Genomic DNA, 23,734 nt, shown 5'->3' on the forward strand with positions numbered 1-23,734 from the left:
AATCAAGATCTTTTCCCAAAATGCACTCTGGGATTTTACAAAGTGCAAGACTAGACATTCAATCAGAATGTGTTGTCGGACAGCTAGATACACTTTGGAAGCTAATAGTTTGCGATTAAATCGAAATATGAGACATGAATTGTTAATAGTATCTTCTGATTACATGTACATTTTATTGCTAACAGAATAAATAGCAATAAACTACATATCAAATAACACCGTAATTATATTGTACACCCAAGTTAGGCTACTGCGCATTTAAGAATAGATTTAGAATGTTGTGATGTCAAATATGTCATCTTCCCACACTCAATCAACAGCTTCAGAAGCTCTCTTAGCTGATATATTGCAAACAAAGAATCTGAACTAAAAACCTGTCCTTGACAATCGCTAATCAATATATTAAAAAAACACAGCACAACCGTCAAAATCTTCTCTTTTGTGGCAATGCGAGAGGTTATGTCAGGGGAAACGGTGTTGCATTAGTCTAGTGTGGGGAGCTTTGTGTTCACATTGCCCCAGGATTTAAGAGAACCGATCTCAGACCACCGCATGGTCATGGTCCCAGTTTGGTTTGCTTCAGCTCTTTTGAGTCCGACATCATTTGGCGTGTTCACACTGTACAAAAAATTTAAGCGAACAGTTCACAAAAACTGTCTGAAAGGGACCAAGTGTGAAAACACCCCAAGAAGTCATGTTCTCATTGGACAAGATAACGTATCAACTACATCAGGGGTCTTCAAAACGCTTACAATACGAGGTCCAGAGACTGCTGTTCTGTTCTACCTGAATTAATTGCATCCACCTGGTGTCCCAGGTCTAAATTAGTCCCTGTTCAGAGGGGATCAATGAAACACCAGTTCTTCTGTTTTGAGGTGAGTTAGAGAGAACTAAACCATGGTTGTGGTTTATCTATACTTTCATAGTATCACCACGACGACCGGCAACACAGCTCGTCTCTCAATCACCCACGTGGGTATAACCAGAGGAGCTGGCACGTGGGTATCTGCTTCTATAAACCGAGTAGATGGGAGAGGAAGGACTTGCAGCGCAATCTGCCAAAAATAGAAAGGACTTCTATTTTAGCCCTTGACAACGCAGACGCTTGTTGACACCCGCGAGCAGTGTGTGTGCAATAACAGATTTCTACATTTATTTTTGCAGGTGTAGTCAGGGTATTATAGGCTGGATATCAGTTGACAAGATAAAAATCAGGTGTGCTAGTAGCTCCGGTATAGATAAATGCATGAAACTGCTTGAGGTCCCCAGGGAGAGGTTTGAAAAGTAGGTAATTTGCCAACTATTTAAACATGTAATAAATTACAATGCACGCTATCATTTAGTACAGCAAGTTGGGTTTTATTAATACATTCATAGTTTAAGGGAAAATAGCTACACGCTCTAAACGTTGTGTTCTGGAAAAACTAAAGAGGTAAACTGCATGTGAGCAGAATATGGTAAAACCAAGGACTTGGACAAAGTGATAAAATACACTTAAATTAACACATTGCATAAAATAGGAGGGTTAAATCTATAACAAATAGTGCAGAATTGCAATTACACAGAACATTTGTTAGCGTAACATAATTGGCAGACTTATTAATACAGCACTTATACCGTTTTGTCCACAAGAAGATCACTAAACGGTCAAGCACATCTACTACACAAACCTTTGTTGAACACCGAAATAAACTGATGACAACCATAATATTACCTGTCGCCAAGGCTTTCGTAGCTCTGACCAACAAACTCTTTAAAAAAGGTTTGAATCTACAACTGTCCACCAGAGACCATCGACGTCGCCTTATCCTACAAAATATCCGAAGTCTGATTCAGGCATAGCATTGAGAGAAGTTTACCTCGAACAATAACGTAAGCACAATGCAAGTGTACGACCGCTAGCACCGCGCTAAAAATTAAATTTCTCAAATCACTGGTTCAAATCAGGTCAGCCACGTTCAAAGGCATCTCATCAACTGTCGTATTGTAAAACGTCTCGATATCCCGAAGGATACGCTTGTCCTCTTCGGTCACAAAGTTAATAGCCACGCCTTTTCGGCCAAAACGGCCACCGCGACCAATTCTGTAGAAATGAATGGGGAACACAAAGTCAGGTCCAGGAGCAAACTTTGCAAATACATTAAAGACTCAGCCATACCACAAGGCATCAACTTCAGACTACATACCGGTGAATATAATTCTCTCGGTTTGTAGGAAGGTCATAGTTTATGACAAGGGAAACCTGCTGCACATCAATTCCTCGAGCCTGGAATAGCAACACAAACACTAGTTAGAAAGAAGCAAAGTTGAGGCACAGACATGAATATCAAAAGCACATTTGATTTTAAAATGTAGTCTGACATTAAGTAACAGATTCCTACAGCGAGAGAAACCCGTGGTGGAGAAGAGACCTTTCATCTCCCAAAAGGTATTAGCTCAAAGCCATAACAGGGCCATCGCAGAGGACAAAGCCTTTGGGGTTGCATTTTGGGATAACACACCATGTACCAATGTTAAAAATCATCACTAATGACAGAGCAGAGTGATATTCTAGCCTCACCAGTAAGTCAGTAGTGATGAGGACTCTGCTGGAGCCAGACCGGAACTCCCTCATGATCACATCCCTTTCCTTCTGATCCATGTCTCCATGCTAAAAGAAACACACGTTTAAAAACATGTTCAGTCAACCTGAACTTTACAATACAACTGTCCGACATGACGGCATTTTGAGCTCCATTATGATTCTCGTAGCAATACGTCTGGTGATCTTACAAGAGCAGAGACAGTGAAGTCCCTTGCGTGCATCTTCTCCGTCAGCCAGTCAACCTTCCTCCTGGTGTTGAGGAAGATGACTGCCTGAGTGATTGTCAGAGTCTCGTACAGGTCACACAGCGTGTCCAACTTCCACTCCTGGAAGAAACAGGAAGGGTACAGGTCATTTTACTGAGCGGGCCTGGCTAGCCTCATGACAAATTATTTCTAAATGGATCATTAGATTGTAGCACAGAACCTTAAAGACACCGGACAGTAAAGTCTCATTGGCAACGCTGCCTTCACATCTCTTCCTTTGGGTGTACCCATGCTCACATGCCCGCAAGGGTCAAGCCCAGAGGCTTCAACCCCAACAATTTTAGCGGGGTGTTTTAAAAGACGGGAAATGCTACATACTTGGTTGGACGACAGGAACTCAATATTTGCAACTGAATAAATGTGGAGCCATGGCGTTGGTGAGCACAACCCACCTCGCGCTCTACATTGATGTAGAACTGCTTGATACCCTCCAGGGTAAGCTCCTCCTTCTTCACCAGGATGCGAATGGGCTCTCGCATGAACTTCTTGGTCACCTCCAGGACATCCGCAGGCATGGTAGCAGAGAGGAGGACCACCTGTGGAGATACCGGAGAAAACGCTTGTAACAAGGTGAACTGGAGACATGCACTTTGGCATCCAAAGTGGCCGATTCATTGTCGCACTGGGCCTCGAGACAGACGTTAAGGAATATTAAGAACGAGGTTAGACCACGACGCATTTCCAGCACAGTGCGTAGTGCTCTCGCTCCACGCAATACTCTGCTGGCATTATGGCAGAAACCAGGCTAACCAGTCACCCCACTTCCACATAAAGTGACTAGGGAAAAGAATCCCATATGATTGCCGTAAGGTCACAGGTTCAGCTTCTATGCTCTTCAGCTAAGAATGCAAAAGAGTTGTGTATACTTGCACAACATTTTACTGAGTTAATTGAACAAAAATATGTTAAAAATGCAACATGTAAAGTGTTGGTCCCATGTTTGAGCTGAAGACCCCAGAAAATGTCCAAACCAAAAAGTCTATAAAATTGTTTACATCCCTTTTAGTCAGCATTTCTTATTTGTCAAGATAATCATGTAGCACTGACACATGTAGCATTTCAAGAAGCTGATTAAACAGCATGATCATTACAGATGCACCTTGTGCTGGGGACAATAACTTGTGCAGTTGACACAATGCCACAAACGCCTCAGGTTGAGAGAGTGTGTAATTGGCATGCAAACTGCAGGAATGTTCACCAGAGCTGTTGTCTGAGATTTTAATGTTAATCTATCTACCATAAGCCACCTCGAACAGTTTGAGAATTTAGTAGTACAGCCAAAACGTCCTCACAACCACAGGTCACGTGTAACCGCACCAGCCCAGATCCTCCACATCCAGCTTAGTCACCCGCGGGATTGTCCGAGACCAGCCACCAGGACAGCTGATGAAACGAGGACCATCTGTCTGTAATACGAGCCCTTGAGGAAAAACTCATTCTGATTGACTGGGCCTGGCTACTAAGAGACTGGGCAAGGCTAATAAGCGGGTGGGCCTATGGCTGCGCCCCTGCCCAGTCGTGAAATTCATAGATTACTTGCCTAATGCAATTGATCAACTTCCTTATGAACTAACATTGTTGCGTTTTGTTCATAAGGAAATCAGTCGACTGAAATTAGTCCTCCATCTATGGACTTCACAATACTGGGAATACAGATGCGCATCTGTTGGTCACAGATACCAAGTTAAGGGCAAGGATATATATATATATATATTTTTTTTTTTTACGTCAGTATCAGATGACCACAATTTGCTTCATGCAAAATCCACAAAAAAAAAGTACAAAAACAAATTGTTAAAACCCACCAATTATAAAAGTTAGGGGTGGATCAGAAAACCAGTCAGTACCTGGTGTAACCACCATTTGCCTCGACCAGCGCAACACATTTTCGCATAGAGTTGATCAGGCTGGTGATTGTCGCCTGTGGAATGTTTTCTAAGCCTTTTAAAAATGGCCGTGGGAAGTTTATTTCACCTTTATTTAACCAGGTAGGCTAGTTGAGAACAAGTTCTCATTTACAACTGCGACCTGGCCAAGATAAAGCATAGCAGTGTGAGCAGACAGAGTTACACATGGAGTAAACAATTAACAAGTCAATAACACTGTAGAAAAGACTATATACATTGTGTTCTATATACATTGTGTGCAAAAGGCAAGCGAATAATTACAATTTTGCAGATTAACACTGGAATGCCAGTCACAGGCAGCAGAGAACTGGAACGAAAGGCAGCCAAATGAGGTGTTGACTTTAGGGATGATCAGTGAGATACACCTGCTGGAGCGCGTGCTACAGGTGGGTGTTGCCGTCGTGACCAGTGAACTGCGATAAGGCGGAGCTTTACCTAGCATGGATTTGTAGATGACCTGGAGCCAGTGGGTCTGGCGACGAATATGTAGCGAGGGCCAGCCGACTAGAGCATACAGGTCGCAGTGGTATAAGGTGCTTTAGTAACAAAACGGATGGCACTGTGATAAACTGCATCCAGTTTGCTGAGTAGAGTATTGGAAGCTATTTTGTAGATGACGTCGCCGAAGTCGAGGATCGGTAGGATAGTCAGTTTTACTAGGGTTATTTTGGCGGCGCGAGTGAACGAGGCATTCTTACGGAATAGAAAGCTGACTAGATTTGATTTTAGATTGGAGATGTTTGATATGAGTCTGGAAGGAGAGTTTACAGTCTAGCCAGACACCTAGGTACTTATAGATGTCCACATATTCTAGGTCGGAACCATCCAGGGTGGTGATGCTAGTCTGACGTGCGGGTGCAGGCAGCCAACGGTTGAAAAGCATGCATTTGGTTTTACTAGCGTTTAAGAGCAGTTGGAGGCCACGGAAGGAGTGTTGTATGGCATTGAAGCTCGTTTGGAGGTTAGATAGCAGTGTCCAAGGAAGGGTCCAGAAGTATACAGAATGGTGTCGTCTGCGTAGAGGTGGATCAGGGAAATCGCCCGCAGCAAGAGCAACATCATTGATATATACAGAGAAAAGAGTCGGCCCGAGAATTGAACCCTGTGGCATCCCCATAGAGACTGCCAGAGGACCGGACAACATGCCCTCTGATTTGACACACTGAACTTTGTCTGCAAAGTAGTTGGTGAACCAGGCAAGGCAGTCATTGGAAAAACCGAGGCTACTGAGTCTGCCAATAAGAATATGGTGATTGATAGAGTCGAAAGCCTTGGCCAGGTCGATGAAGACGGCTGCACAGTACTGTCTTTTATCGATGGCGGTTATGATATCGTTTAGTACCTTGAGCGTGGCTGAGGTGCACCAGTGACCGGCTCGGAAACCAGATTGCACAGCGGAGATGGTCAGTAATCTGTTTGTTGACTTAGCTTTCGAAGACCTTAGATGGATATAGGTCTGTAAGAGTTTGGGTCCAGGGTGTCTCCCCCTTTGAAGAGGGGGAGGACTGCGGCAGCTTTCCAATCCTTGGGGATCTCAGACGATATGATAGAGAGGTTGAACAGGCTGGTAATAGGGGTTGCGACAATGGCGGCAGATAGTTTGAGAAATAGAGGGTCCAGATTGTCAAGCCCAGCTGATTTGTACGGGTCCAGGTTTTGCAGTTGCTGGATAACATCGATCCAGAGCATCCCTAATATTATCGATGGGTGACATGTCTGGTTAGTATGCAGGCCATGGAACTGGGAAATGTTCAGCTTCCAGGAATTGTGTACAGATCCTTCAAGCATGGGGTCGTGCATTATGCTGAAACGTGAGGTTATGGCAGCGGATTAAATGGCACGACAATGGGCCTCAGGATCTCGTCACTGTCTCTGCATTCAAATCGCCATTGATAAAACGCTGTGTTCATAGCTTATTCCTGCCCATACCATAACCCTACCTCCACCATGGGCCGCACGTCACAACGTTAAACTTCAGAAAACAACTTTGAAGTCAGTTACGACGCCAAACTGCAGTCAGGTCAAGACCCTACTGAGGACGACCATGCAGATGAGCTTCCCTGAGACTGTTCGAGTAGAAATTCATTCACCTGCGGTATCATCTGAGATAGTCAGAAAGAGAATGAAATAGACATATTTTTGCTCTTTTATAGCGACAACTACAGAAAAGTCAATCAACTGCACAAGGCTACATGTGTGCAAAAATAACGTTCACTGAATAAAAACAATAATCCCCCTTCCCTCACACGTGTTACTGTCAAGTTCAACACAACAAAAGCAATCTCTGGGCTACACTACACGTTATTACATTTTCCACAGGCTAAGTGTACATGGGTTCTACAATGTGCCAGCAAGAGCCCCTTTGTTGGCACAGCCCTTTTTATCCACTGTATTGAAAAAGTGAACAAGCGAGAAAGAGGGGGAAGTGTGTGGTGTTCCCTTCACCTCTATAGTGGCATCCAGCTTAAGCCAGGCCCAGCTCCAGCTACACTTGATCCCTGAATCCACTTGTCTGACAACTACCGCCTCATTTTTGACCCAATTCTTCATCCTGAAGATTAACCACATACCGTAGAAGGAAAACATTAGTTCATAGAGAAACTAACATTTCACACAGATTGCCAGGGTCCAGTAAGCAACTAACTTGAGGATGTCAAAGAGTCGTATACCACTTAATACTATAGCGAATTGTTTATGTTACTAAACGTTAGCAAGCAGTCTGACTTTAGCCAGCTAATTTTCACATCATAAACTCAATTATTTGATCAGCTAAGTTGCTCAACATTTCTCTGGCTAGCTAATGGAGAATTCAATCCAGCTAGCAAGATACTTAATGCTAACAATTCTTGTTCCACCACAATTGCTCCCTCACCTCAAACGTTAGAATTAACACCAGTGTTTTCGGTTACAGCTCATGAAGTACGCTTCATCACCTTCCCTCCCCCCGTGGTCAGGCTTCTCACCTACCTCTTCGTTATCATTCAGGGGACGCGCTTATCTAACTGGCAAACTGCCTTTCCACTCTTCGCTGTCTTTCCAGAGCACACACTGATGCTGTAACTAGCAAGTTGGTTGTCTCTTCAGTCACGTGCTGGATTCGGTTACGTGAACAATTGGCTGAGCCTTTTTTTCATCTGATCTACACAGATCACGTATGTTACCTGTTTTGGATTCAAACCGATACATTTCGCTGAAAGGTGACTGGTTTGCATCCCTGTTAATCAGCTTCTTGATATGCAGCACCTGTCGGGTGGATTGATCAGCTTGGCAAAGGAGAAATGCTCACTAACAGGGATGTGTAAACAAATTTGTGCACCACATTTGAAACATAAGCTTTTAGTATGGTCATTTTCTGGGATATTGTCATTTCAGCTCACGAAACCAACACTTTACATACATGTGTGTATGTATACATGTTCCGTGTGTATATAAAGAAAAGAGACCTACTTGAATGTTTGTGCTCAGTTTCTGAAAGATCTCATAGATCTGATCCTTAAAACCACGACTCAGCATCTCATCAGCTTCGTCCAGGACAAACATCTTGATGCATTTTGGAGCTATAATATAGTAGACAAGATTGCAATTTAGCACATGCATTGTTATCAACAAGCTAGGAAGGCCTCTAAAGATTACCAATGGACGAGAGAAATGAGTTGGTCAGATGGCAGATACTTACACTGATGAGTACTTACACAGGTATCTCCTGTTAAGCATGTCAAACACCCGGCCTGGAGTCCCAACCACAATGTGGGGGGCCTCGGCCGTCAGCTTCTGCATCTCGTTGCGGACGTTGGTGCCCCCAATGCAGGCGTGGCAGGCAGCCCCCATGTAGTCTCCCAGAGCCAGAATCACCTTCTGGATCTGAAACGAGTCAAAAATGTTTAATGGTGATATACGCTTGACATCAATGCATTATATTGACTTGAGGGTTTCTCGAGTGATCAGTCTAAAAAGTAGTCACCATCATCAGGTCTGTCCCGAAAGATGAAATGCCATCATTTCACTCAACCCTCATTACAGAAGGGAACTGAACCCCCCCCCCATAACAAGTGGTGTGCAAGGAGTCAGGTCAACTTTCAGAGCAATGCAGCCATGGACAGAGACTACACCGATCCTAAGAGATCTGTCACCTCCTTTAGCCCAATTTGTTGATTTTGCATGAAGGAAGGAAGTGGGGAAAATATAAATACCTTTTTGTTTGAGACTTAATATGCTGCCTTGGTCTGATACACACTTAAGTTTATCCTGACCTCAGGTACAGCATACCTGCTGAGCCAGCTCCCTGGTGGGGGCCAGTACCAAAGCCTGGGTCTCTTTCTGCTCCATGTCCAGCTGCTGCAAAATAGAGATGGCAAACGTGGCAGTCTTGCCAGTGCCTGACTGGGCTTGGGCAATGACATCGTAGCCTGGGTGGGGGTGGGAGCAAAGGGGTTTCATGATCAGAATGCAAATTAAGTCCTCATTCACTTGAGTGATCAGTAAGACTAAAAGTAGTTCTCCACTGCAGTCCTGAATGATGGTATGCCATCATTTCAATGAATAAGAGGATGTTTAACTTTCATTTATTGGTATAAACAAACCATTGATCTACATACCTTTGATACAAGGAATGATTGCCCTCTGTTGAATGGCCGATGGCTTCTCAAAACCATACGCATAAATACCCCTAAGGAGTGTCTCCTTCAGAGCCATGTCATCAAAGTTGTCTGTAATCTCATTCCAGTTGCTCTGCACAATGACGTAAGTATTTAGTTTACAGTGTACAAATTATAAATATGACAAAAGTAGTTGATTACAGGGAGTCAACTGCAGGTCTATGCTGGAGGTTGAGTGATCAGTATAAAAAGTAGTCACCATCATCAGGTCTGTCCCGAAAGATGAAATGCCATCATTTCACTCAACCCTTGTTACAGAAGGGAACTGAAATCCTCTTTAACAAGTGGTGTGCAAGGAGTCGGGTAAACTTTCAGACCAACGCAGTCATGGACAGATTACGCCAACAATCTGAGATCCAGCGTTTATTTTAACCAAACTAATTTGGATTTGGCAAGGAGTGAATTAAAAACGTACCTCGATGACACCATCAGGCTCCATCCCCTCTGGCCCTGCGTCATGCTCACGATCTCTTGAGCTATAGGTGAAAATAAGGGGCAGAGTCAGACAAACGGAGCAAACAAATCATTCATATTAACCTGAATATGGTTATTGGGAGAGGGTTGGTGAATAAATGACAGCAAAATCGACATCAGCCAAGCTTAACATGAAAGTGTGATGAATAAAATACAAAGTTGAAATTCCAGGGTCAGTCCCGAAAGATGGTATGCCATCATCCCACACTACATTTAGCTAGTGTTGCTTATGGAGTAAGACCGGTGGTGTCCCAACGTCACCGATTTGGTTGGTTTGTCTCGCACGTTTCAGCATCCCGATGGGGCACAAGTTACATAACATTAGCTAACTAATCTTCGTTGGGGCTGATAAGCCTATGAATTTCAATAAGAACAACAAACATTTTCTCCCCTTCTATTCCTGCCGCCAACTCAGTCAGTGCGGTGCAATGTTTGCAAGCTGACTAGCTAACGTCAGCCAACTACCTAGATCATTTAGCCAAACTAGCTGGAGTCAAAGCCATGAATTGATTACTCTAGTCTGGCTGAAATTTAAGTCAACCTAGGTTGGAACTAGGCCGTTGATGACACTATATGACGTTGTCTAGCTGGTTTTAGTGGTAAGCATCACATTCACTGACTGTAGGCATGTCAAAAATTGTGTCTAGATAATCAAATTGTATATTTTCCTGCATGTTCTTTGCATCAGCTAACCATGAGGCGGACGTGAACTACCATCTTGACAGAATACTAACGTGGCTAGCTAACGTTAACTAACATTTAGCTAGCAAGCTAATGCCAATGGGGTCCGACGTTGTAAACCACCTAGCTAGCTAGTTTCCTACGAATAGCTACAAGATGAATGGAAAATGCATGTCATTTTAAGGTGACACCAGGAAACAAGGCTTTTACCTGTTGTAATCAGGAGAATCGCTAGACATGATCAGTTCAAACTTCAACATGCGACTGGAAAAGATCTACAGCGAGGAGGACAAGCGATTTTATAATGGCCGGACTATTTTCACTGCTATGTAAAGAGTCAATCTGGTCATTTTTCCGGACAGACAAGACATTCTCCACACAAAGACAATATTTTTAGTACACTAATATTTGTGTTTTATGTGTTAATACTGTGACGCTGCGTTCTACAACGCGAAAACAACAAAATAGGTAGACTATATTTTATAGCGGAAGGATATTGCAGCACAAGTTGCATGTGTTTGGGTTACTACGGCGTTCTCATCATGTCAAAATTTATGGCATTCTACATTTTATGGGGAATTAACTCAAAATGGTGCATACACCTTTGCCAAGACAACATATCAACTTTATGAAATCATTTCTAACCTCACACAGTCTCTGTTCCTCATTTCTCATGTATAGTACCGCACTGTTTTTACCACTCATACATTTGGAATGTTTTGGATTATTTTCGAACTAGATTTAGAACCTTCCCAGCCCAGGCCCATGAAAAAAATGTATACATGTTTTTGTTGTTGTGTAAAGTAAAGCATTCAATTCAATGAATTCACGCCCAGAAATGTATGTCATTATCAATCTCGCAACTATAACCCCAACTACAAAGTCTTGCATTTGATACAGCATTTCACTTGTGTAAAACCTGCAGGTGCAAACCCAGCTCACAATGTTCACCTGTTTGAGTGTCAACTTTTTCCATTAGTTAGGGGAACATTCTATCTATGTTAGCAAAAACCTGAGAACTTAAAAAAAAAATATATATATATATATATATATATATATGTGTGTGTATATATATATATATGTATATATATATATGTGTGTATATATATATATATATATATATATATATATATATATATGTGTGTGTGTGTGTATATATATGTGTGTGTGTATATATATGTGTGTATATATATATATATGTGTGTATATATATATGTGTGTATATATATATGTGTGTGTGTATATATATATATGTTTTGGTCTTAGGAGAACATTCCCTTAATGTCTAGCAGAACATGGTGACAATGTTCTCCGAATATACAACAAATGTTCGAGATGGGTTTTATGGGGTGTTTTAATAAGAGCATTCATGTGTACCATTTTCTGAGGGTTAGGAGAATATTCCATCAACGTTCCATCAAACATACACGGAACATGGTTGCCATGTTCTTAAAATATACACTGAACAAAAAATATGAACGTAAAATGCAACAATTTCAAAGATTCTACTGAGTTATAGTTTATATATGGAAATAAATAAATAAATTAGGACCTAATCTATGGCTGCTCGATGGGTGATGTGTCTGGTGAGTATGCTGGCCATGGAAGAACTGGGACATTTTCAGCTTCCAGGAATTGTGTACAGATCCTTGCGACATGGGGCTGTGCATTGTCATGCTGAAACATAAGGTGATGACGGCGGATGAATGGCAAGACAATGGGCCTCAGGATCTCATCATGTGCATTCAAATGATGTTCGTTGTCCTTAGATTATGCCTGCCCATACCATATCCCCACTGCCACCATGGGGCAGTCTGTTCACAATGTTGACATCAGCAAACCGCTTGCCCACACAACACCATACACATGGTCTGCGGTTGTGAGGCCGGCTGGACATACTGCCAAATCCTCTAAAACATCTCTGAAGGACGGCTTATGGTAAAAAAAACAAAAAAACATTGAATTCTCTGGCAACAGCTCTGGTGGACATTCGAGGAGTCAGCATGACAATTGCATGCTCCCTCAAAACTTGAGACAAATGTGACATTGTGTTGTGTGACAAAACTGCACTTTTTAAAATGTTATTATTCTTGTTTTTTATTTAACCTTCATTTAACTAGGCAAGTCAGTTAAGAAAAAAATATTATTTACAATCACAGCCTACCCCGGCCAAACCTGGGCGACGCTGGGCCAATTGTGTGCCGCCCTATGGGACTCCCAATCACGGCCAGATGTGATACAACCTGGATTCAAACCAAGGACTGTAGTGACACCTCTTGCACTGAGATGCAGTGCCTTAGACCGCTGCGCCACTCGGGAGCCCATTTTAGAGTGGCCTTTTATTGTTGCCAGCACAAAGTTTACCTGTGTAATGATCATGCTGTTTAATCAGCTTCTTGATACACCTGTCAGGTGGATGGATTATCTTGGCAAAGGAGAAATGCTCGCTAACAGGGATATAAAATGTAAGATAAATATGTTTTTTGTGCATATGGAACATTTCTGGGATCTCAGCTGATGAAACATGGGACTAACATTTAACATGTTTAGTTTATATTTCTGTTGTGTGTAGGTTAATAAAAAAATATATATGTTTTTTTTCTTGTGACAAAATAAAAGCTGATTCAAAGGGGGTGTGGCAGATTTCAAAACTCTAGGCAGTAATGGATAAACATGAAAGGTGGTTATCGAGGAGGGGGAGACACTTCTGTTTGCCTACTATCGAATTGACACACTCCTCGACCACTTATCGGTTTCTGTGTCATGGAGGAGAAAGGACGGAGGAGAGAGAACAGAGGACGGTAAAGTCTACACCTGTTGTATTCGGAGCATGTGACAAATACATTTTGATTGATTTGATTTAAGGCCAGGCAACACACCCTCATAACCACTCACCCCCCTTAATATTTTACCAGTTGAATGTAGACACAAATATAAAACTTTATTGTATTAAAATAGTTCTGAAATATTGTATAAAAATATGCAAGTGAGGCAATATGTCATTAAATATGTGCATATTGACATATTGCACAAATACATTTTTGGTTTTATTCTGTTAAGACACTCCAGGACCAGACTTGTCCGGAGCAGATTGTGGATGAATACTTTTTTCATCTTTCTATCTGTAAAACACTAAAGATTTTTCCAAAGAAAATGTTATCTAGAAAAAAAAAGGACAATATAATAATATATGCCATTTAGCTGACGCTTTTATCCAAAGCGACTATACAGTCATGTGTGCATACATTCTACGTATGGGTGGTCCCGGGAATCAAACCCACTACCCTGGCGTTACAAGCACCATGCTCTACCAACTGAGCCACAGAAGGACAACATATCAACAATTCCCGCTAAGGATAACCACACAAAATTTGGTGAATGCAGGTGCTTCTGGAGCTGAGAAAAATGATTTGGCGTTTGGGAAAGAGTCTGACTTTCGGGGAAATGGCAGTTAATGTTAAAGACAAGTACACTGAATTTAGACTACCAAACAACAAACCCAATCACCATCTTTTCAAAGTAATTTATTAAATACAGGCCTAGTGCAGTTTGTAACACTCTATGAAATGGCCTTTTAAATTATGTTTCATTTAATGTAGTGAGCTTTGAAGTGCCTAGTATTCATCCCCCTTGACCTATTCCACATTTTGTTGTGTTACAGACTGAATTTAAAATGGATTAAAGTGATTCTACACATACACCATTTTTTAAATGTTAGAAATGTATTGTAAAATGAAATACAGAAATATCAAATTTACTTATGTGTTCACAACCCTGAGTCAATACTTTATAGAAGCACCTTTGGCAGCGATTACAGCTGTGAGTCTTTCTGGGTAGAGTCTCTAAGAGCTTTCCACACCTGGATTGTGCAACATTTGACCATTTATTCTTTTCAAAACTCTTCAAGCTCTGTCAAATTGGTTGTTGATCATTGCTAGACAACCATTATAAGATATTGCCATAGATTTTCAGGTACGGTCGTGGCCAAAAGTTGAGAATGACACAAATATTAATTTTCACAAAGTCTGCTGTCTTTAGATATTTTTGACAGATGTTACTATGGGACACTGAAGTATAATTACAAGCATTTCATAAGTGTCAAAGGCTTTTAGTGACAATTACATGAAGTTGATGCAAAGAGTCAATATTTGCAGTGTTGTCCCTTCTTTTTCAATTCATCTGATCACTTTTCATTACATTCTGGAGTATATGCAAATTGCCATCTTACAAACTGAGGCAGCAGACTTTGTGAAAATTCATATTTGTGTCATTCTCAAAACTCTTGGCCACGACTGTAGATTTAACTGTAACTCGGCCACTCAGGAACATTCACTGTCTTCTTGGTAAGCAACGCCAGTGTAGATGTGGCCTTGTGTTATAGGTTATTGTCCTGCTGAAAGGCAAATTAATCTCCTAGTGTCTGGTGGAAAGCAGACTGCACCAGGTTTTCCTCTAAGATTTTTCCTGTTCTTAGCTTCATACTGTTTCCTTTTTATTCTAAAACACTCCCCAGTCCTTAGTGATTACAAGCACACCCATAACATGATGCAGCCACCACTATGCTTGAAAATATGGAGAGTGGTCCTCAGTAATGTGTTGTATTGGATATGCCTGAAATGTAACACTTTGTATTCAGGACAAAAAACAAATTGCTCTGTCACATTTGTTTTCCAGTATTACTTTATTGCTTTGGTGCAAACATGATGTATGTTTTGAAATATTTTTATTCTGTACAGACTTCCTTCTCAATCTGTCAATTAGGTTAGTATTGTGGAGTAACTACGATTTTGTTGATCCAGCCTCAGTTTTCTCCAATCACAGCCATGAAACTCTGTATCTGTTTTAAAGTCACCATTGGGCTTATGGTGAAATCCCTGAGCGGGCTCCTTCCTCTCTGGCAATGAGTTAGGACGGACACCTGTATCTTTGTAATGACTAGGTGTATTGATACATCATCCAAAGTGTATTTAATAACATCACCATGCTCACAGGGATATTTAATGTCTGCTTTTTTTACCCATCTACCAATAGGTGCCCTTCTTTGCAAGGCATTGGAAAAACTCCCTGGTCTTTATGGTTGAATCTGTGTTTGAAATGTACTGCACGACACAGGGACCTTACAGATACTTGTATGTGTGGGGTACAGAGATGAGGTAGTCATTCAAAAATCACGAGAAACACTATTATTGCACACAGAGTGTGAATTGTTAAGCAAATTGTTATTCCTGAACTGATTTAGGCTTGCCATAACAAGGGGTTTGAATACTTATTGACTCAAGACTTTGCAGATTTTCATTTTTAATTCATTTCTAAATATAATTCTACTTTGATATTATGGGGTATTGTGTGTAGGCCAGTGACAAAAAAAATCTGAATGTAATACAATTGAAAATTAGTATTACAAACTGAAGACATGTACATTTTCCTAAAGTTTTGGAAATTGTTCAGTTTACCTTTTGAAAATACTAATGTTAATGGACCAAAATACCACCAAAATGCAAAATTGATAGGTAGACGCAAAAATGTATTTTCAGTCTATAGTACCTGGCCTTAAAGGCCACACAATCAAGTGCCGATTTTAGCAAGTAAATCTTTGGGGCAAAAATAATAATATGTGGGATGCATGCCAGCAAAATCATTACACAACACAACACTAAACAATACATTAATCGCACTATACCACTGCTACACCTGGCCATTAGTGGAGCCTTGTCTGGCAGTGAAACCGTTAATTCAGCCTCATTTACTGCCTTTAAAAAAACATAGCTGATATGGCTGACTTGCTTAAACAAATGTGGTTTCTACTGAAAATTGAGATGTATAAACTATGGCATAAGGGGACGACAAGCAGATGAGAGGCAATCCGTCATTTCGATTAAGACATTAATGGACAAGTTAGGACGGATGTAGTCAATATAAATCTTTGTTCAGCACTTTTGAAATGCACAGCGACAGAATTCAGAACATGGGCCATTCTTACAGTGTTCTCCCCGTACACCAAGCCAGAACCGTAGGATAAATAAAGGGGGTATATGAGCTGACAATGAAAGCTCTTACAATATTCAATGATTACGTTTCTTAAAAACAGGTTATAGGCTACATGTGCACCACATGTAGCCTATAACCTACATGGGGCACAATCATTCTTCATTGACAGCATGGCCAATGTTGAATGTTTATCATTGTAAACTAGGAAAAGAGACCCTTGATCTTAGACTTGGGACCACACAGCCACTCCACTGAATAGCAGGCTAATGATTGTTTTGCAATGCTTGCAGTTAGACACTGATTCCTTCCAAACCACTCATTGTTGAATTTCCAATTTCCAACTTGTTGTGTAATGTTTATGGTCAATGGCCGATGAGCACCGATACAGTTTATATATAATTTATCTTCGTTATTTCTCTTCATATGACAAGGATTAAAAAGGATTTGTCAGTAGATTGTTGACTTGATTCATGATGATGACTGCTAGCTAAGATTTTGAAAGTCCAATCAAAGCTTCTGTAGATATAATGTGATTTGACATCATTTTATCTGTGGCCAAGGACCTTGAGCCTTCATAGATGGGCACTACTAATGTAACTCTTATGGCAGCACCCAAGGGGCTTGAATTTTCGAGCTCTACCCATAGACTTGGCACCACCACAGAAAGCACTGAGCTAGGCTGAAACACCTGCATTTTGAAGCTGCCTTACTCAAGAAAACAAATAAGAGACCATGTTTGTATGTGGCTTTATTAACTCAGTGATATATATATATTTTTTACATTGTTGCAAACTGATATGTGATATTAATGCCAAAATAACATGAAAAACAGGCAAGCCCCCCAAAAAATGGTTTACTAAAAATGTGGAGCTCAAAACAGGTGGGGCTCTCCAATCCTTAGCCTGCTATTCAGCGGAGTGGCTGTGTGGTCCCAAGTCTAAGAATAAGGTTCTCTTTTCTTAGTTTAAAATGATAAACATTCAACATTGGCCATACTGTCAATGAAGAATGATTTGTGCCGCGAAAAAAATCGGAACTGCAAAAGCTGATTTGAATGACGGGTTTCCACTGTGCACAATGATTTGGAGTGTAGAAATACTCCTGAGTAGAATGGGCCACCATTTCACTGCGACACAAAGTACAGAAAATTGTGTACAGTCCAATAAATTACAAGATTACACACACAAAACATGTGTTGATAATATAGTCTTGAAAAAAACACATTTTATAGGAATATTTGTAATCGTTATTTGTATGATAACTATTGTAAAATATATCGACAATGGTGCCCATTTCCCATAATAATTAATTTACAAAGTTAACAGGACGGGACTTTCTAAAATGTTTATACATTTCTTAGGGTGCGTTCGTAAATTCGCTCTGGCTATCTACTCCTATTTCAAAGCGCTCTCGTCTGAGTGTGCCAGAAAAACTGCAGAAAAACTGGTGAAGTTACGAACGCTCAATATGACCGGTGTAACAAAACGTCATTTAAACTGTTGCCAGCGGCACAGTTACATGCGAGTTAAGTATGCTAAAGGCGAGTAAAATTGTCAGAGTGAGTTCTCTCACTTGTGTCTGTAAGTTTCTAGCTCGCTAGCCAACTTTAGCTTGGGTACTTGACTGCCGTTGTGAGGTCAAGAACGCTCGGATCAATCCTACTCCTCGGCCAGAGGGTCCAGTGTGCGCTCCGAGAGCGAAAAGCTCGGAATATATGAACGCCCAGATCTCACTCAGCCATTCCAAAGTGAATTTACGAACACACCATTATTCTGAAGGGTTGCAAAAAATCCGTGACCCGGAAGAGTTTAGCTAGTTATTCTTGCCTGCTTCACAGCGGTGGGAAAACGAGAGTCGGGCAATTACAAACATGGTGAGGAATATGTTCTGGTTATTTCGTTTTGGGGTCTATTTGTAGTTATCTCCTCCTTAGTTTATCACATTAACACCATGAACACTGAATTTAAACAAACTTGCGTAAACGGTTATCTGTTACCTTTGTTTTTCATCCTAAACACTGCTAACGCTAGCTGTTACTGTTAGCTAGCTAGTTTTTTAGCAACTCGGCTGGATTTCGGTTCATTGTCATTGAACAACCAGGCTAGCTAGCGTGTCAATAATGCAGCATAGCTAGGTTGTCAGACCGCTATAGCCAACAACATATACTAGAGAGTCAATTTAGCAATCTAACTTTGCTAAAGAAGCCGGCCAATCTCCGCTAGCTTGTCCTTAAAATGAACATGTATGCGCCGTCGCGGATCATAGCTTTGAGTAGGCCTGTTTGTTTTGCCTATAAAAGCCTTGGCTAAGTAGTGCATACTGGATTAGAATGTGTGAATGGTACAATTGTTGTACTCTGTATGTCATGGTAGCAATGTTCTGCACCCAAACCTCGCATGCATAGTCGACTAAGCAGTGTTACGTTATGTTGAGTAGATACCTAGAGGAAAGTCATTACACAACTAAATGACTACATGCATTCAAGGTTGTGCTTATTGACAAGATACCATCAGAAGAAGTGTGCAATGGATGCATGTATTGTTAGGTTTGCAGAATGCTGCCAGGAATGTCATTTCTACCTAAGGCTATACAGTTTTGAAAGTTCTCACAATTCTGAGCCTGAGTAGAGCTATACTTCAGGGTGTCATTTGGAAAATGCGCAGGAGTTACAATGAATGGTTTTTAGTTCTGTCAAAGCATTGTCAGAATGAAAGCTACAGGTTGTCTTTTAACCTGCGTACTCCATATTGTTTGTCCTGAAAATGTCTCTATACACAGAACAAGCTGAAGTCCTCACAGAAGGATAAAGTTCGACAGTTCATGATCTTCACACAATCGAATGAGAAGACTGCATTGACCTGTCTGTCACAGAATGACTGGAAACTAGATGTCGCCACAGACAACTTTTTCCAAAATCCAGACCTCTACCATTCGAATCTAAAAGGAGCATTAGACAAGAAAAAGTTAGAACAGCTCTACAACAGATACAGAGGTAAGCGTCATAACTCAAGGTTGTGAAGGTTTTAAGACAGTTAAAACAACAGCGGTATTACTGGCTGTAAAAATAAAAACTGCTGTATGCCATGCATGCTGTTGCTCACAGTGATGAAAGTATTAATTGAACCCACCCCCTTTATCCTTTACTTAGACCCACAAGATGACAACAAGATCGGTATAGATGGCATCCAGCAGTTCTGTGACGACTTGGGCCTGGACCCGGCCAGTATTAGTGTGCTCCTCATTGCCTGGAAGTTCCGGGCAGCAACACAGTGCGAGTTCTCCAGACAGGAGTTCATGGACGGGATGGCAGAACAAGGGTGAGGACTGGCTTTGCAAGAGATAGGTTTCACTTTATTTCTGTGTCCAATTTGACTGACTCTAAGTGACATGTTTTTGTGTTACCTGGTTTCATCATGTGACTATAGTGATGACATTTTCCTCTATCAGTCATTTCGTTGTGTAACTGAATGTAGGTTAAGCTCTTTCTCCACATCGGGTAGGCTAACACTTAAACCAGTAATTGGTGCTAAAGCTTATTTTGTTCTCCTCAGGTGTGACAGTATAGAGAAACTAAAAGCCCAACTACCAAAAATGGAGCAAGAGTTAAAGGACCAAGGGAAATTTAAGGACTTTTACCAATTTACATTTAACTTTGCAAAGAATCCTGGCCAGAAAGGTTTGGGTAAGCAATCAATTTTGACTCTCCTGATCTATTTTCATAGTCTACTCTGCTCCTTGGACTTGGATTTCTCTCAGACATGTGCTCATTGTTGTGCATTTTCTAGACTTAGAAATGGCAATTGCGTATTGGAATTTAGTACTGGCTGGAAGATTCAAATTCCTGGACCTGTGGAATACATTTTTAGTGGTAAGTTATTTCAACTTAATTTAATACATTTTATTGGTCCCCCGAAGGGAAATGGAATGGTGGGTTTGCTTCAGTTGAAGGCTTCAATAAACACGTTGGATGATAAATGGAGGCTAGTTGTTTCTCTTGATGCTCATTTGGATGTTTTCCTCTACTTCCCCTGCAGGAGCACCATAAACGATCAATCCCTAAGGACACCTGGAACCTCTTGTTAGACTTCAGCACAATGATAACTGATGACATGTCCAATTATGACGAGGAAGGTTTGTTTAAAAAAAAAAAAAAAATTAACTGAACTATAGCTATCCATTGCCTCAGGTCTGGTGCATGACAATGGAATTGGTTGTTAATGGAACAATATGGAGCCAGCCCACTTGTTGCCTCTTCCAATAATCACTAGATATTAAAGGTTGTTTTCTTTCTTAACCCAGCATCTTTTGTGCTTCCATTTTTAAGATAAAGCAAGTTTCATTTTAAGCATGAAACATTAGTGAGAATATTGTCTAGTCAATGTTCTACCTCATGGGTCTAATAGAGACATTTCATTGTTTTTCTGTCATTTTTGTCTCTTCCCTCCAAGGAGCGTGGCCAGTCCTCATTGACGATTTTGTGGAGTTTGCGCGGCCGCACATCGGTACCAAAAGCACAGCAGTCTAGGTTCCCAAACTCGGAACGTCCATACGTTTGTTTATACAAAAAAACACAACCAAGGCGGTGAAACGGAGCACAGGGGACTGCACTGAGCTGAGATCTATGTTGCCTTTTCCAACCCTCAGGACTGAGATGTTTTACACAAAGACTATATAAAAGGCATGTCTCCTCGTCGGTCGTCTTGTGGTGGTTTGGGCTTTTATCTTTAGTATGGGGCTTTTTTTGCGTCGACTCTAGCCTCCTGGAGAGGAGTCGCCATCCTGAACCTTACAGTTCCTGTCCCAGTGTTTAGTATACGCGGTCAAGGTTCGCGTGAAGCAAACCAACACCCCGAAAAGACAAATACAATTGTATCGTATTCTAAATACAAGGGTCCGTGAGGGAATGTCATTCTTTAAATATGAAATAGAATTTTAATACTTTGTGTGCATTCCTGCTATGAATTTTGTTTTATGAGACATTTGTGTGACTGACCAGTACAAAAGCATTGATTGTAATATTTTTTTTTTTTGGTTTTAAGCATAATGCTTTTCAATACACATGTATAAGGTAATAAAATGTTTCAATTTGGTATCTTTTTAATGTGTCCAAGGCTCTTTGTGTGTTGATGACGCACACTTGTCTGTCATTTTTCTATGCAAAGGTTTATACCAGAAAGTTGCATTTCATATGAACTTGTCTGGCATATGCTGAAAGGATGTACTATTCTTCCAATTTGGAGGGGGGGGGGGGTTATACATATTTTTTATTTTTCTGTTCCAACATATTCCAAACTCATAGAAAGGGATGTGATCGTATACTAAGAGGTTTTAAATGGTTTTAGTCAAATATGACATCTGTTTGGGCTTCTTCCTGTCAATTTGCATTCTACAAATGAGTGATTATATTCCGTTGACACCAGGTAGGATGTGGCCATGGACTCTGCTCTTTACGCCAAATCCTGGTTCTGCCATCAGCATGACGCAACAGGGTCAGGGATTAGTCTGACTAGGTGATGTTGTTCCACTCTAGTGTTGGTGATCGCGTGCCCATTGGAGCCGCTTTTGTTCTTAGCCGATAGGAGTAGAACCCGATGTGGTAGTCAAGGCAATAGCCCATCCGTGACAATGACCGACAAGTGCGTTCTGAGATACCGTTCTGCACACCACTGTTGTACTGTGCAATTATTTACCTGTTTGTGGCCCACCTGTTAGCTTGCTTGATTCTTGCCATTCTCCTTCGACCTCTCATCAACGAGCAGTGGCGTGTATTCATGGATGCCAAGGGAAGCCAGGCCCCCCCCCGAAAAAGTGTCTTTCGTCTCTGTGTTTGTAAGAGGCTGAATGTATCTCACAGGAGAAAGCATCCGAGCGAGCGAAACCGCACCCCTCTGTCTCTCTACGTGTAAGGCCATCTATCTGATGCTGTCCAACTGAGTACGAAATTGTTGCCTCCCGTAGCATTGAAGGAAAGGGAAGCCAGCGAGCATCTGGCCTCCCCTTACAAATCAGCCTTGCCAATCAGCCTTGAGCTAAACTGAGCGAGCTCAACCTTGAATGGTCCTGGCTCACCAAAAAAAGTAATGGGAAACCAGCTTGGATATGGCATCACTCCTATCAAATCCCATTTAGAGTGCATAGACATAACAAATTGTTACATCTCGTTGTGATGTTGTCCTCTGGTGGCTAGCTAGCCAGCTAGCTAAAATGGTCCCTTTCCTAAATTAGCCATGGATGTATTAGACTAAGTAGAGGTGATTTGATGATGCTGGAATAGTGGAGGCAGCCCCTGTTTTCTTTGTGACTTGCTCCCTGTGGTTCTTAATAGTTGTTTAGTGGTTGTAAAATTTCGGAAACATTAACTTGCTTGATCATGCTGTAGGTCATGTAACTGTCTGTTACTGTACATTCAATATGCTTTGTGGGCTTCATTTGAAAGAGGTTGCTGTCCTGCCACCGTGTCTTATTGTCTCGGCCTTAAGGCCTATATATCACAGTCGCAAGGCTGGTAGACGTGTATATTTAATATATTTCTACAATTTGTCTTATTAACATCTGATTTTAAACAACCTCATTACTAACCCTAACCTTAAATTAAGACCAAGAAAAACGTTTTAGTTTTCATACATTTTTACGATAAAGCCAATTTTGACTTTTGACAATGCTATGTAAACTCAGCAAAAAAAGAACGTCCTCTCACTGTCAACAGTGTTTATTTTCAGCAAACTTAACATGTGTAAGTATTTACACGAACATAAGATTCAACAATTGAGACATAAACTGAACATGTTCCACAGACATGTGACTAACAGAACTTGAATAATGTGTCCTTGAACAAAGGGGGGTCAAAATCAAAAGTAACAGCCAGTATCTGGTGTGGCCACCTCCTCATGGACTGCACCAGATTTTCCAGTTCTTGCTGTGAGAGGTTACCCCACTCTTCCACCAAGGCACCTGCACGTTCCCTGACATTTCTGGGGGGGATGGCCCTAGCCCTCACCCTCCGATCCAACAGGACCCAGACGTGCTCAATGGGATTGAGATTTGGGCTCTTCACTGGCCATGGCAGAACACTGACATTCCTGTCCTGCTGGAAATCACGCACAGAACGAGCAGTATGGCTGGTGGCATTGTCATGCTGGAGAGTCATGTCAGGATGAGCTTGCAGGAAGGGTACCACAT

General features: G+C 41.3%; 2 protein-coding genes and 4 non-coding genes across 6 annotated transcripts; 1 reads left to right on the forward strand and 5 right to left on the reverse strand.

Annotated features, from left to right (window-relative positions):
* Positions 1–1,338: 1,338 nt before the first annotated feature.
* On the reverse strand, positions 1,339–11,062 carry eif4a2 (eukaryotic translation initiation factor 4A, isoform 2). The gene is made up of 11 exons (XM_035800492.2): positions 10,778–11,062; positions 9,828–9,888; positions 9,353–9,485; positions 9,024–9,163; positions 8,450–8,618; positions 8,205–8,314; positions 3,243–3,386; positions 2,773–2,910; positions 2,561–2,650; positions 2,187–2,266; positions 1,339–2,083 (listed from the first exon to the last, which is right to left on the reverse strand). Exons 1-11 carry the CDS (start codon positions 10,825–10,827, stop codon positions 1,939–1,941), a joined length of 1,260 nt encoding a protein of 419 aa, XP_035656385.1. The 5' UTR covers positions 10,828–11,062; the 3' UTR covers positions 1,339–1,938.
* On the reverse strand, positions 8,693–8,763 carry LOC118402581 (small nucleolar RNA SNORD2). Its single transcript, XR_004829506.1, has one exon. It is a non-coding gene; the product is annotated as a small nucleolar RNA SNORD2 (small nucleolar RNA).
* On the reverse strand, positions 9,227–9,295 carry LOC118402583 (small nucleolar RNA SNORD2). Its single transcript, XR_004829508.1, has one exon. It is a non-coding gene; the product is annotated as a small nucleolar RNA SNORD2 (small nucleolar RNA).
* On the reverse strand, positions 9,586–9,656 carry LOC118402580 (small nucleolar RNA SNORD2). The gene has a single exon (XR_004829505.1). It is a non-coding gene; the product is annotated as a small nucleolar RNA SNORD2 (small nucleolar RNA).
* LOC118402582 (small nucleolar RNA SNORD2) lies at positions 10,024–10,094 on the reverse strand. The gene has a single exon (XR_004829507.1). It is a non-coding gene; the product is annotated as a small nucleolar RNA SNORD2 (small nucleolar RNA).
* Positions 11,063–18,125: 7,063 nt separating the features above from the next.
* Positions 18,126–21,645, forward strand: dcun1d1 (DCN1, defective in cullin neddylation 1, domain containing 1 (S. cerevisiae)). The gene is made up of 7 exons (XM_035800493.2): positions 18,126–18,428; positions 19,334–19,547; positions 19,704–19,872; positions 20,107–20,237; positions 20,341–20,423; positions 20,590–20,686; positions 21,004–21,645. Exons 1-7 carry the CDS (start codon positions 18,426–18,428, stop codon positions 21,078–21,080), a joined length of 774 nt encoding a protein of 257 aa, XP_035656386.1. The 5' UTR covers positions 18,126–18,425; the 3' UTR covers positions 21,081–21,645.
* The last annotated feature ends 2,089 nt before the right edge of the window (positions 21,646–23,734 follow it).

The sequence above is a fragment of the Oncorhynchus keta genome, chromosome 23, assembly GCF_023373465.1.
Source record: "Oncorhynchus keta strain PuntledgeMale-10-30-2019 chromosome 23, Oket_V2, whole genome shotgun sequence".
Lineage (NCBI taxonomy): Eukaryota > Metazoa > Chordata > Actinopteri > Salmoniformes > Salmonidae > Oncorhynchus > Oncorhynchus keta.

Excerpts from the sequence above, each read along its gene's own strand:
- eif4a2 (XM_035800492.2), bottom strand. The coding sequence starts at position 10,827 with ATGTTGAAGTTTGAACTGATCATGTCTAGCGATTCTCCTGATTACAAC. Across the intron at positions 8,315-8,449 it reads GCTTAACAGGAGATACCTGT|CTCCAAAATGCATCAAGATG; the intron begins GTAAGTACTCAT and ends ACTATATTATAG. Across the intron at positions 2,084-2,186 it reads CGAGAGAATTATATTCACCG|AATTGGTCGCGGTGGCCGTT; the intron begins GTATGTAGTCTG and ends TCATTTCTACAG.
- dcun1d1 (XM_035800493.2), top strand. Across the intron at positions 19,548-19,703 it reads GCTCTACAACAGATACAGAG|ACCCACAAGATGACAACAAG; the intron begins GTAAGCGTCATA and ends TCCTTTACTTAG. Across the intron at positions 19,873-20,106 it reads GACGGGATGGCAGAACAAGG|GTGTGACAGTATAGAGAAAC; the intron begins GTGAGGACTGGC and ends TGTTCTCCTCAG.